The sequence below is a fragment of the Colletotrichum jinshuiense genome, chromosome 10 (assembly GCF_051148585.1).
Source record: "Colletotrichum jinshuiense chromosome 10, complete sequence".
NCBI classification, from domain to species: domain Eukaryota; kingdom Fungi; phylum Ascomycota; class Sordariomycetes; order Glomerellales; family Glomerellaceae; genus Colletotrichum; species Colletotrichum jinshuiense.
The window spans coordinates 847,326-860,524 of NC_139303.1; the positions used below are offsets into that span (position 1 = coordinate 847,326).

The window sequence follows — 13,199 nt, forward strand, 5'->3', positions numbered from 1 at the left end:
GGGCCGGGTGCCATGTTAACGTGTTCTCGAAGTGGCGAGCTTCCAGTAAAGTGGACTGTTCACATGGGAAAATAGGAGATGCGAACTTTTGATGAACCTAGACCTATCGGACCCGAGTGGTTCGCGACAAACTGATACTGCAGGAGACCGACCCAGGGCGGACTTCTCCTGGCCTCGCGCCGGAAGAAGACATGTCCAGGAGTATTCTGTTTCGCATAAGACAGCCTGCATTGACATTGCATCGGTCCCTCATAAGATTTTGCCGCCTCTACATGGCTCAAGGTGGTTAATATTAGATACAACTAGGTATCAGCCGATTGCACCAAAGACTACTGCCCTAATGCCAATGTACCGTAACTACCTACTCGAAGTTGACTACTGCTGCCTTTAACCCAAGGCAGCCTAGCGGCCGCTTTTGTGCTAGGCTTATCATGGAAGGCGGTCAGCATGCCTGCCATCCCACCCGCCAGCCTGCCAGGCCGGCAGGTGTAACTACCCCTTCACCCAATTATTCCTCCACCCAACTAACCTCCACTCTACACCACTACCGCCAACCCACCACTATTGTCAACCCACCAACCCACCGTTATTCGCGATGCCCGCCCGCCGCTCGCTTGGCAATATCGACCCAACAACCACTGCGCTACCAGTTGAGAAGGCTCGCGGCAAGAAGCCTAAGCCGATTGCTCAGCGAGCTTTTATTTCTACCAAACCAATCAAACGACCCGAGCAATCATACAGCCAACGGAAGAAGGTGGCAGTGGTGATGTTCCTTGAGCACGAGCGTCGCCCTATTGAGGCTGGGCCTGCCACCCGTCAACGGGCCGGCGATACTCGTCTTGACCCTGCCAACGGCCTCCGCCGTCCAACCTACCGTGAGGCTGCTGCCCACTTCCAGATCCCTCACTCTACAATTGTCCAATGGTATCAGCAACGAGACACTATTGTCAACCCAGCAACTGAAGAAGTCAAGAAGGCAGCAGTAGTCGACTTCGAATTTTTCTAGTAGATGCGGTAGCTTGGCAGTCTTGCCGATAGCACCCCCATCGATACGCCAGGCGGGGTGTGGAAGTGCTGTCTTTTTCTCGGTTTTTTGCGTCCTGCATGATGCAGGCTTACAACTGGTGGGCGTCCAGTCCGCCAATATTTTACCAAAACCCATCTCAGTGGCTGCAACATACCTATGCCATGCCAGCGTATTTCTGCATACTCCCCCTCTTGACAAGTAAAGCATTCCAAAAAATAGACTGAGAGAAACAGAATATGCTCATGGCACCAGCGTAGTTGGGACTGCCGTCACTCTGAGTTTCTCGTTTCTGCAACGGATTGGGCCGGATGAAGCCTTGCTGGTCATCGCCTCCAGGACGGCGAAGCGCTTTGCAGAGGGCAGGCAAAGGGCTCAAAGCCGGTCTTGGAGGAGGCCAGGCGAAGGGCATACAAATTGACTGTGATAGCTGAGGTGCTCTGAGGAACAAGATGTTGGCCAGAACGGGGGTTGGGGAATGGCAAAGTGAAGGGGGGTTCCTACACACTCCCACACACAGCCAAATCGCGTAGTTAATGCCTAGAGGGGTTGAGAATCTATCGGAGAGAAACAGATACGCTGGAGACTTGAAGGGTGACGGTTCGATGCCTGCGTGAAGGTAGGCAGTACCTTGGGGTTCCATTAAGGCTCGCTTGCATCTATTGCGGCTGAGAGCTAACAGTTACTTATATTTGCGTCCAACCGGGATTGTCGCCTGCTTAACAAGGCCCCCAGTTTGGAACAGCTGTGACCCTGGTCTAGGCAAAGCAAGGTGTGCGCATGCAACTATCAGCTGCTGTGAAGCTTCTTCTCAACAAGGAAAACGAACACCAGATCGTTTCCATACCTCGGAAAGCTTCAAGTCCCAATGGCTCCACCAGTGTCCTCCTCGGAGACTGGTGGTCTTCGTAAAGGGCGCTGATTTCAGCATGATCCAGCATCTTTGGGATTTTTGTTTTTTTAGGCTGCTCTTCAACACTTGAGAATATGTATGTTGCTAACCATTGGAACCGTGACATAGTCAAATGTTTGTTCCCATGCGAGCCGCACGTCTTTGAAACGTACCTAGTGGCAAGGCAGCGTCAACGCAATATGACCTGAAAAATTATGAGTCGCGAAGTGGGCATTGGTGCTAGGCCGTTTTGCAGTGAGGCTGAGAAAGTAGTTCGCGAGTGATAAGAGTTAGGCAGCGTAGGCAGCAGCGCGGAAAGTGGGGGGTTGTTGATTGTTCAGACACTAACCCTTCATCGAGCAATTCGCAACACATTCGGTTCCGACATTCACGGCGGTAAACAAGTGTGTTTGTGACTCATTTTGCGGCACAGCATGCGAGAGAGCTCGCTGAAGATATAACAGTATGTTTATCGGTTTGTCTCTCATCAGAATCAACGAGTCGTGAACGTGTACCTGCAACGTCAGTCCCATCATGGCGCCTGCGAAGAAGAAAGCATGTGCCCATCAAACAATCTGCATTGGCCCGTCTGAATTCGGCCGCAAAACCGCGGGCTTTGAGCGCGTCCCCGCCGAAAAACGCATCGCTGCGACGACGCGTTCCGGGACGGTGTCCGATGCATCCGGTCCCGGCCCGGACGCCACCACTTTTCCCGGCCCACTCGTCCTCCCCGACGACAAACTCGCCCTGAACCATAGATACCTACCGCAAAGTCTGCGCTCTTGGATTCATGGCAAGTATCGCAATCCCATCACTCTAGGACGTAAGACATTGTACATCGCGGATGTCCCGCCCATCGATGAGAGCGCGGCGTTCATGAAGGATTGGGCGGAGCCTGACGTCGAGGACCTCGTTGATCCGGAAGAGTTTCCGAAGCTTGAGCATCCTGAGACGAGAGATTTGATCAAGTACTTGGGGGCGTTTTATCATCCGTTGCCTGTCAAACTGCTTCCCACGCCACTGAAGTTCGTCGGCTGGGAGGGCGCGAAGATGGTTTCCGGGAGACCGAGCATGGTAGGTCTCTTGGCGGGTGACAAGACCTTCGGGATCCGAGCCAGACCTTCACCAGATGAGATTGCCAGGATGCAGCTTAATCTGAAAGATTTGTTGGACGCGTTGAGGAGTATCCTGCCAAAGGATGCATACGCCTCCGTCATGGTGACCGAGCAGGATCTGTACGAGGACGAGGACGACGATTTCTGCTGCGGGAGGGCGTTTGGGGGCAGTCGGATCTCGGTTGTGAGTAGTTTTCGGTACCGTCCTGTGCTGGATCTCGCTTTCGGGGTTGTGGTCGACCATATGTGGCCGCTTTCGCATTGCGCCAGGTTTGTTGAGGGGTTTTGCGAACAGCATGTTGCGGAGAGCGGCGAAGAGGAGGGGAAGAAGAGGAAACGGGGCGGGAGGAAGACAAATGCCACCGATGATGAGGAGTTCATCCTAGATTTGAAGAAGCGGAGGGGGACGGCCATTGGCGCTGCTATCAATGCCTCGAAGAAGGTCGTCGTGCCGAAAACGAAGGAGGATCAGAGGGGCTTGTGGTTCTCTAGGGTTGCGAGGACGGCGGCACATGAGTTGGGGCACTGTTTTGGCATGGGCCATTGTGTTTATTATGCATGCGTTATGCAGAGCACCGCGGGGCTGGGAGAAGATGCAAGGCAGCCGCCTTATTTGTGTCCTGTTTGTGAGGCGAGGTTGGTGTTTGGGCTTGGGGAGATGGGGGTTGTTGAGGGGAGGAATAGGGAAGTTGAGAGGTGGAGGATGGAGGCTATGAGGGAGTTCTGTGAAGGGTGGAAGGGGATTGGGATGTTTGCTGGGTATTGGGGGTGGCTAGGGGCGAGGTTGAAGGGGTGGGACGATGATGCAGAGCATGATTTACAGTTGTAATAATTAATAAAAATTGAAAGGCTGAGAGCTCAAACGGAACGAAGAAAAGGAATTTAGTTTATTAAGCGGAGATAATTCAGAAAAGAACTGCTTACTACGGTTGTTGCTATAGGAATAGGCCAAGTAGATACCCTCCTCAAATCATATTCCCCCACCGTCCATCTCAGGCAAAACACGCCCTCAGCCAATACGAGCCCCATTCAACTTATGTAGTCTGATTACGGCAAGCTGGCGAGCCAAAACTTTTGTCAACGATCTGTACTATCCTTGGGTGTAGCAGAGGTTTCAGAAGGTCTTTGATTGGCATCAATCTGCTAGATGTTGCTGTTGACGAGGAGGGAATATTTACAACCTTGGAATCTAGTATGATCCTCGCAGTGACAGTTAAGGTTTCCGTATATCTGCATAATTCTGCGCTGCTGGTTGCAAAAGATCATTTAGTGACCTGCCTCGATGCGGTCAAATCACGAGGGAGTAGGAAGTCCGGCTTATGAGCCAAACGTTCGGTCACGGTCTTTGCTGCCATACGTACTTTCGCGTGGCGAAGGGACCCGTTCGAACTTTGGCTTCCTTCACAGGCGTGTCACTTCTCTGTTTGAATCATGAAGATTAAGTGGACTTGTTATTTGAAAGATTGAACTTATTAAGGTCCAGTTGAGCGGTTATTAAGACATCATTTGCATGGAAACTATCATGATCATTTGGTATTCGAAACCTTGGGACAGTGAGCCTTGAAGCGGTATTATCGCCACTGTCACGACGGCGGCATGAGTTTGTACGGGAACATCCTACGCCCGCTCTAGTCTTCCAGAGGAGGGCTTTTGGAAGCACGTGGTACAAAACTCAGCCTCCACTCCAAGTATTGCCTAGTTTCCAGTAAGCATGAAGCCGCCACCTTACTTTTGTTGTAGTACCCCGTCCAATGGACAGATTCATTTGACAGGAAATGAAGCTCTGGTTTTTAGCTCGTTGGTTAAGCCCCTGTAGCAGTTTAGACTTGAACGGTCTGTGTAACGACCTGGGAATTCGGGACTGGAGGTCATTGGACCAATGTAGAACTTGGATTTAAAGCTATTGAAGTAACAAGACTATCATGCGGTACCTAGCTAATGCCACCCAGCAGGTTCTACGATGGATATCCCGTCTGGAGATAAGGTATTTCAAACTCCTCGCTTCGTCAAATACTTATTTTGAACAGGAAGAGGCAATGGTTCGATCGAATCCGGCCCCATCAGCTTTTTAGCCGTATTATTTCGCGCGCAGTTTCTTTCAGGGTTCTTTTATTGTTTATTTCGTTATGACGACAATGAAATCTGCCCCGGAAATGGACTCATCACCTGCATGACGTCGGCCCACGCAGAAAGATGCCATATAACAGTATCACAAACAACGGCATGGGCATGCAGCGTCCACGATCCCGTCGGCCTCCTCCTCCTGCAAGCCTCGGGCCTTTTGTACGACGATTGCAGCTGGCCCCTTGAAGAGGCAACGGGAACCATCCATCTAACTCAGTTTGCTTGGCCGACATGGGATCCGGGGAGCGATTGGTAACACGGCATTTCGTGGCATGACAGGGGGCCCGAAAAAAAAAAGGCCAAGCCGCAGAAATTTTGTGCGATGACGACGCGAGGCGTCAACAAGCTCTGCACTTCAAGTTCGCCGCGGTCTGGACCCGTACCGGTGGCCGCGCGAAACTCCTGCGCCGGCGCGCAAAGGAAACTAACCCATCGAAGGGACCACCAGAAGTATTATTTTTCAGGAAGTCAGGTAGACAAACAAGCAAGGAATAAACCCCATTTGGCGAAAAACACGGAAACGGCCAGAAAAGAGCCATGCATAGCTGTACTATCTCTACGCAACGGGGGAAGCTTAAATGCTTGTGCGACGGCGTGCGGTCAGGCCTACGTCAGTACCCAGGCATGTCATTGGATCATGCGGTCACCATTAAATAATAAGACAGCAAATATCCCCCCCGCCAGGGGTTCACCACCGTATCGTCTAGTCGAACGTAATCTGGGTGCAGAATGCAATGTCGATGTTTTCCTAGGTCCCCATCTCTGTTTCCCCTTTGGTTGCAGTCGTGGTAGCATCGGCCAAGCCCTCGAAGCATTCATTCATTGGCGCGAATCGACAGGCAGAGACGGGAGCACGGCTACGCGGCGCGCTCCCAAGCCTCAATCACAGGGTCGCTGAGAGCTTGTCGCTTGAGGCTCCGGGGGGCGCTTCAACACCTGTTTTTCGACGTAGTGATATATGACCGCCTCCTGCATGGGCCGGAGCTCTTCTTCCTCGTCGTAGCCGTCGCAGTCAGTTACGTGGCGGTGACGGAGTTCAGCCACATCGCCTCTGCCCCCCTGCTTGCGGCTTTCATGATGATGTCTGGGTCATGGAGCCGCCAACATGCCTCGAGCAGGGCGTCGTGAAATACAAAAGGAGGCCATCGGCAGTGAAGTGAGCGACGGTCTTGATCCGTTATCTACTCATCACAAGTAAACAATACTCGCCAGCTCCAGCACCCGTACTCACTTCACCAACAAGTCGGGGAATTAGCCCACTCCCATTTTCTCCTATCCAGAGATCTCCCCTTTCTTTGCCGCCGACGAAAGCCTTTGAAATGACTTCGATACCCCGCCGCCCCTTGGACGCGCCCCTCGACGGGCCAGCGTACCACGAGAAGCCCACGGGGCTGCTCACGCGCTTCGTCCCGGACCGCCTCAAGCACTCCCGGCCGTACGGCCTCTTCCTCCGGCTCACGCGCGTGCTGCAGTTCCTCTCCTCCGTCATCTCCCTCGGCATCTTCTCCCAGCGTCTGTTCAAGGTGTACCGCCTCGTCAACTCCATCAAGACGCGCCGCGGCGTCAACGGGTCCTACGGCGCCGTCGAGGGCATCCTCGCCGCCGCCGTCCTCTACACGCTTGTCACCACCCTGTTCGGCTGCCTCAAGAAGAACAGCAGCCCCGGCGCCGCGCGCTGGCTGCGCTGGCTGTGGGTCGTGCTGGACCTGCTCTTCGTCGGCGCCTTCATCGCCGTCGCCGTCATCACGTCGCCCGCCGGCGGCATGGCCGGCCCGCGCCACTGCTACAACGGCACCCGGCTCCGGGACAGCTCCAACGCCGCCTCCGGCCAGACGGCGAGCAACGACGACACCTGCAACCTGCCGTGGGGCACGTTCCTCCTGGGCATCCTCAGCACGTGAGTTTTTGATCCTGAAGAAGCATCATCTTCGTTTCCCCGGGTCATGAATTGTGTTTATTCTGACATGTTTTCTTCTTCTAGGCTCCTTCACGCAATCACCGCTGCCTTCCACGAGGTGAGGGATCAGCGCCGCATGAACAAGCTTGCCGTCGCCGAGCAGGAGAAGGGGTTGCACCAAGGACATGCTGGACATGCTGGACATGCTGGGCATGCTGGACATGCTGGACATGCCGGACATGCCGGACATGCTGGAGGACATGTCGGAGGGCCGGCGCCGGTGTCGGGGAACACCCGGTACTAGGGAACTGCATAGTGTCAGTCATGTCGACAACATTTTCGTGTTTACCGAGGGAGTCGGGATGATTAACCGCGAGGAACATAGTTTAGGGCCAGAACAACGGCCCGGGGTCAGGCGTTTTTGTGCGAGGCTGGATTGTCTTATTGCGCGGGAATTGAGCAGTCACAGCTCCCATACTCCATAATCTGTATCAACAAACTACTTTCGTATCAATTTCTTCTTGTTTTCACGTTGTGATGCTTGCTGCTGTCGTTTCCGTGACCATATCGCGACATGCATCCGACCGTGGCCACGGCTCGCCAACTAACACGAGACTATTTTCCAACCTATTTAAACGCTCAGTCAGTTGGCGCTTTGGATGTGGTTAACATTCTAATTAGCGCAGCCAAAGTCAATTCTGCATTAGAGCGTGTGGTTATTACAAAAGCTAGACTGAAATTGAAATTAAACAAATCAACCTAAACAAAATGAAAAACACTCCAGGCCCGTCCGAGCCCGTCGATAGCCTCAAGACGAGAGCATTTCCGAGAGGGACGAGGAGGGACTAGCTGGTCAACTCAGCTCACATCCCCAGTTAGTCAGTCAGCCAGCCAGCCGGTCGGTCAGTCACTCGAGCGGCAGATACACGCGAATGCCAAGAAAACCCGAAGGGTGTGATCGTTTGCAGGGGATGTTGGGCAGTCAGCCCACACCATATGCACCGCGCAAGGCCGACATGCCGGCAGTCAGTCAGCGCGGGCGCGGGAAATACGTTCTAGCCAGCCAGCCAGCCAGTCAGTCCCGGGGGGGGCGTGCCCGGGCGCGCGGTGTCACCTTCAGCTCCATCCTCCCGGAAGCGGTACGGGGGTTCCTTTGTGTGAACTTGGCAGCGAGTCGTCCGAGTAGACACATCAAAACCGGAAGATACAAAAAAGAAAGAAGGGAAGCAACGGAAGGGCTGGACGTCGCGGTGGCAGCAGCCGGGGGAAGATGACCGCAGCCGTCGGAAGAAAAGAAAAAATTAAGTTGCGCATTGGTTGGGTGTGTCCTGACTAAGAAACATCCCCCGATCGCGCGTTGATTGCATGAAGAAGGATCAAAGGAACCAAAATGTCAGCACCATCGAATTGGGCAACTGAGAATTCGAGGATCAGGATTGAGGATTGGGATTAGGGATCGAGTATTGGAGATCGAGGATTGGGGGGGGGTTGAAAGGGCACACACACGATTGGCGCCGCCAAGCACAAATAACAACACAATAAACAGCTTCCCCCCCCTCACAGCGCAATCCCTCCCCCGCCAGTGGGAACCGTCGGAGACGCCGTGGTCCTCGGACCCGATAGAATGTGACCAGGCGGGCTCTCATACGAGCACGAAGCCCTTTTTTAGGTTTCCTCTGCCGTGTACGGAGCAGTTCACCGCCTGAAGGGAAAGAGGCAAACAAGAGTCATAAGGCTGAGCGGAACGCCAGACGGGGCCGGGAGTGATGCAACCAGACGTCGGCGGCGGGCGAGGAGCGCAATATGCGAACGTGTGGGCGGCATCCCGCAGATAGACAGCGTTTACGAGGTTTGTGTCAAGATTAGCGAAGGGTGTGGCACACGCTCCACTCCTTATGCCATGGCACGCTGGACAACAGCACCACCCCTCGGAGACTGGCGATACGGGGGTTTAGACGGGCTCCGTCTCTCTCGAGTGTTTAATTTTAGAGAAGCCACACGCGCTAGTGGCGCTCCTTTTAGCCCGTCTCTCTCCCTCCCCAGGGCCAGGGGTTGGTTCCGCTTGGATGTTTTTGGCCGTTGGCCTTGGTTTCGCGCCAGAATGACCGGGGGAAGAAGTGTTTAGCATTATTTTTGTTTGCTTTTCGAGACCGGTGATCTCATGGGAGCTTTTGCTTTGCCGTGCTTGGAAATCTTGCAGGATCGGCTCGGGGCCCTGACAGAAGAGGAGCATGGACGTGGCGAGTGGTTAGTGGTTGGGGGGGACAGGGCCACCAGACGACGTGCGCTGCGGGCGAGTTTCTTTCTCGGACGAAGAAATGTCGTTTCCCCAAGCTCTTCTGCCGCCGCATGTTGTGATACCTGCCCCGGAGGCTTGGGTTCTTTGATGCAAGCCACGCGCCGCCTCCTCCGCAGACGACGACAGGGGGAAGGGGAGAAAGAGGCCGAACCCAGAAAATTCGACACAAAGATGGGCAGTATGCCGGGCATACCCCCCATCATGTGACTGGGCCGGCATTAATCATTCGTACGAGAGAGACTCCATCCCGCCGTGTCAGTAGGCGAAATGTCTCCACGACACAACAGAGTTGTTGGCCTTCATCTGACCCAGTTCAGTTCGTGTGGCGCTGGCAAAAGATGGAGAAGGCAAAGCCAAAGGGGGGGTCGGCTGAGTGACGTTTCGGAGCCAGCCAGGATCGGCCCTGTCTCGCCGCGTTTTGGGCAAAGACGTGCCCGAGCTTCTTTTTTTTCTTCTTTTCCTCGACGAGGGAAAGTCGCAGACGAACGACAGAGCCCTGGCCGCCCTGTGGACGGCTGGCTGGGTAAGATTTAGGGCGCTGAGCAGAGGCCACAGCCTATTATCGGATGCTGGCCCAGCACAGCCACCTTCTGACAGCCCAAGGGGGCGTTCGAGGCAACCCAACCAGCTGGATACGAGTGCCCGCGACTTGCAAGGCAGGACGGGCCCGGCATAGTTCGGATTATTTTGAGTGTGGTGCTTGCATGAAGCATGCCCTCGTGAACGTGAGCTGCTCGAACGAGTCCCGGGGTGTGTGTGTCATGGAACGTTGCGGGCTACGGCACGAAGCGACAGTCCCTTGCCCTCCTCCTCTTCCTACCGTCACACTACTTTCCTTCCGACTCCGCCGCAACACGCTTGGCCCCGAGTCACGATCGCTTCGCTGCGGTGCCGAGGTGCAGCAGAGGGAGGCAAAGGCGCTTAACGACTGATTGGGGACTATTTCTTCCCTCTTCTCGTGTTGCGAAATGGCGCGTGATGGGCGGGAGCCCCGTGTTCGTCTTGGCCCTTGACCGCCCCAGCGGAGAATTATGAAGATCTCTGGAGTATTTTCGGGGCGCCGGCACAAACTTTGACAAGGCTAAGGGCACTAAGAGAGATGGAAAGAGAGGGAAGAAAAGAAGAAAAGAAAAACTCAGAGCTTACCTCTTTGCCGTAGGTAGAAGACTCGCGCCAGGGGGGTGACAGTCGGTGGAAAGACAGGGGTCGCCTCGGCGGCGGACGAATGATGAGAGCAAGGGGCAGAAGTGACAGGAAACGGAATGAGACTGCAGATGGGACTCTGCTGGAAATGACGGTGGGAAAAAGGGGTTGGCGGCACTGTGACCTGGGGGGCACCAACGAAGAAGAGAGACGAACCATTGTCAGGCCTCGACCCGCCTTTGTTTCGAACACATCGAGCTGAAGCCGGGCTTGGGACTTTTGGGAGCTCTGGAACGGCAACCAAAGCAGCACCGAGGAAGTCAAGGGAGGCCCTGGGGATGACGGCCTCCTGTTTCAACCACAGCAGCTCATAGCCGGTTGCAGCCCGCGGGTTGGCTCGTCTCGGGTCAGACAGAGTCCAGAGAATGGCGAGACGGGCGCCAGCCATGATGGGATAAACGGGGCAATGCAACGGCTTGGTGACAAGAGACTGAGCGGGCTTTCGGATCGAGCAGGCCGGCGGTTGGCTCTCGGTGGCCGCGGGGGGGGGCTCAACGAACCTTTTTTTATGCTTGGAAGTCCCAGCCGACGGGTTGAACACGCTGTAGATCCCATCATCAAACATCGACGAGTGTCCGAAATGAACCCAAGAGACATTCGGAAGCAGGCGGGAATACACTGCACAACGACACCGAGCAGGGTGTCGACCAGGCCAGCCCGTCCAGACTCCGGAGACGACGAAACCCCCCAGTCTCCTGCGCTGCTGGCGCGGTATGCTTACTCTGGACCTTTTACTGCACTACTTGCGCCTCCCTCCCTACTAAGCAGCATGCGCGCGATCCTATGGCCAGCCTAATAAACGCAGGGTCCTGACGTGGCATTCGACGGTCCAATGTCACGTAACTACTATGTATGCTATGCCAGCCAGCCAGCACGTTTCTTGTCAAACGTAGGGTAGACTACAAGTGCCGGGGTCTGACGATGCGTGCTACGGCGGCAAGTTAAGGTGTGTTAGCTTTGGAGGGGAGATCTAGTGGACGCGCGAGAGTTTGGCCTCGCAGCGGGAGGCACACGGCCACACACGGCAGCATCACCAGCCGATGGGGCCCCGAGATTGAACTGGCTATTTTCCCTATATTGGCCAAGGGGGGAAAAGTCGGTCGGGGTTGAATGAGTCGAGTCGGGCGAGGGAGTTAAATCGAATTTCGCTGGCGACACACGGGCCGGCACACGGATGCGCCGCAGGGGTCCCCCGGGTGCTTGGTCGCCCAGCGGTGGGCAAGACAGGACAAGGAGGGCGAGTCGCAGGCATCAACTGGTGGAGGATGCGGACGGCAGCCTGCATTCTCATCTGGTGCCCTGTGTCTTGGTCCTGGGGGGGCGCGGTACACAGACGCAAGGACAGCGCCCCTTATTTTCCCAGACGAAGGAAGCAGCAGGATTCCGTCCCTACTGGATGGTTGAGCAGTGAGTAGTGCATGTACTCGATAAGATGGCTCCATTAATCGGGGAGACTTGCTTAAGCCGGCCGGGCTGGGCTGGGCTGGCTGCTGCTGCTGCTGCTGCTGCTGCTGAGCATGCAGCATTCCTGATGATGTTGTGGGCAGCGATGCCCGCGAGCGGCGTCGGCTCTTTCGAAGGACTCGGTGCTGGAGCTGCATGCATGCAAGGCATCCTCCGGGCCTGACGATGTGCGCTCGGCACTATGCTATGCTATGCTATGCGTGTAGTAGACCAGGCAGCAATCGATAGTTGGCCAGTGTTGGAGAGGCTTGGACGGGGTGTTGCGGAATGCGGAAGCACCGAAACATGGGAGGCCGGCGGGGGGAAAGGGGAGGGGATTGACGACGGCGGACGGCCAACTGGCTGACACAGCCTGACGTTGCCTCGCAGTCGCCCCGAGGAATGACTTGCCTCGTGGCAGCGCTGGTCTGGAATGCGCTGGAAACGGCCCGGGTTGAAGAAAGTCGGAGGCAAACGTCAACGCGAGAGACATCACCAGAGAGATGCAGAGAGAGGCGCATTGCATTCCCCCCCTCGAGTGCTGCAACGCAACCGCCGGTGGAATTCCGCGCCTCTGGTCACGAAGCCTTTCTTTCCTTTCCTTTCCTTGCCTCGCTCTGGTTTCTCTTCGTGTCCGTGTCTGGTCTGTCTGTGCAAATCGCTATGCTGATCGTCCAACACTGCGTGCCCCCCGGTGGTTGCTGCCAGGAAATTATGCTTGATTGACCGTGGGCCGTTATCCGCAATGATGTATTAGTGTACCATGTACTATGTATCTCTGTGGTGTGTAGGGATGGAGAGCATCTCTCTGTGTCTCTGGATGATACAAGCTGCTGATGAGCTATGAGGTAAGATATTCTTGGAATACTTACTGCATTGCCACGGAGACAGAACGGATCGTGTCTCTTTTCCTCTCTCGTCCATCTCTCTTGCTGTCTCTTCCTCTTCCTCTCTCCCTCACTGTGCATCGCTACTGCATCGCATCGCTGTTGCATCTGGGTTATTTCCTGCAGCCGGACATGGCAAGCAAGGTACGTACCCCTGCTGCGGCGAGGGACAGGGACATGGGTGTGTCGTCTGGTGTGGTGGTGTCCTGCAGCCCCAGCTGTGATCCCTCAGGTACGGATGACAGGTTCTCTTTCTTTTCACTCGTTCACTCAACTCATACTCAGTCACTCACTCAGTCACTCACTCATGCACTT

The 13,199-nt window shown here is 55.1% G+C and overlaps 3 protein-coding genes across 3 annotated transcripts; all 3 read left to right on the forward strand.

The window, feature by feature from the left end:
• Window positions 1-595: 595 nt before the first annotated feature.
• Window positions 596-1,006, forward strand: EsH8_X_000210 (uncharacterized protein; the record flags this gene model as incomplete). Its single annotated transcript, XM_083274298.1, has 1 exon — window positions 596-1,006. One exon carries the CDS (start codon window positions 596-598, stop codon window positions 1,004-1,006), a length of 411 nt encoding a protein of 136 aa, XP_083119690.1.
• Window positions 1,007-2,450: 1,444 nt separating this feature from the next.
• On the forward strand, window positions 2,451-3,547 carry EsH8_X_000211 (uncharacterized protein; the record flags this gene model as incomplete). Its single annotated transcript, XM_083274299.1, has 2 exons — window positions 2,451-3,473; window positions 3,524-3,547. The coding sequence occupies 2 exons, from the start codon at window positions 2,451-2,453 to the stop codon at window positions 3,545-3,547; spliced, it is 1,047 nt and encodes a 348-aa protein (XP_083119691.1).
• Window positions 3,548-6,474: 2,927 nt separating this feature from the next.
• EsH8_X_000212 (uncharacterized protein) lies at window positions 6,475-7,356 on the forward strand (the record flags this gene model as incomplete). The annotated part of the gene is made up of 2 exons (XM_083274300.1): window positions 6,475-7,052; window positions 7,137-7,356. 2 exons carry the CDS (start codon window positions 6,475-6,477, stop codon window positions 7,354-7,356), a joined length of 798 nt encoding a protein of 265 aa, XP_083119692.1.
• Window positions 7,357-13,199: the final 5,843 nt, after the last annotated feature.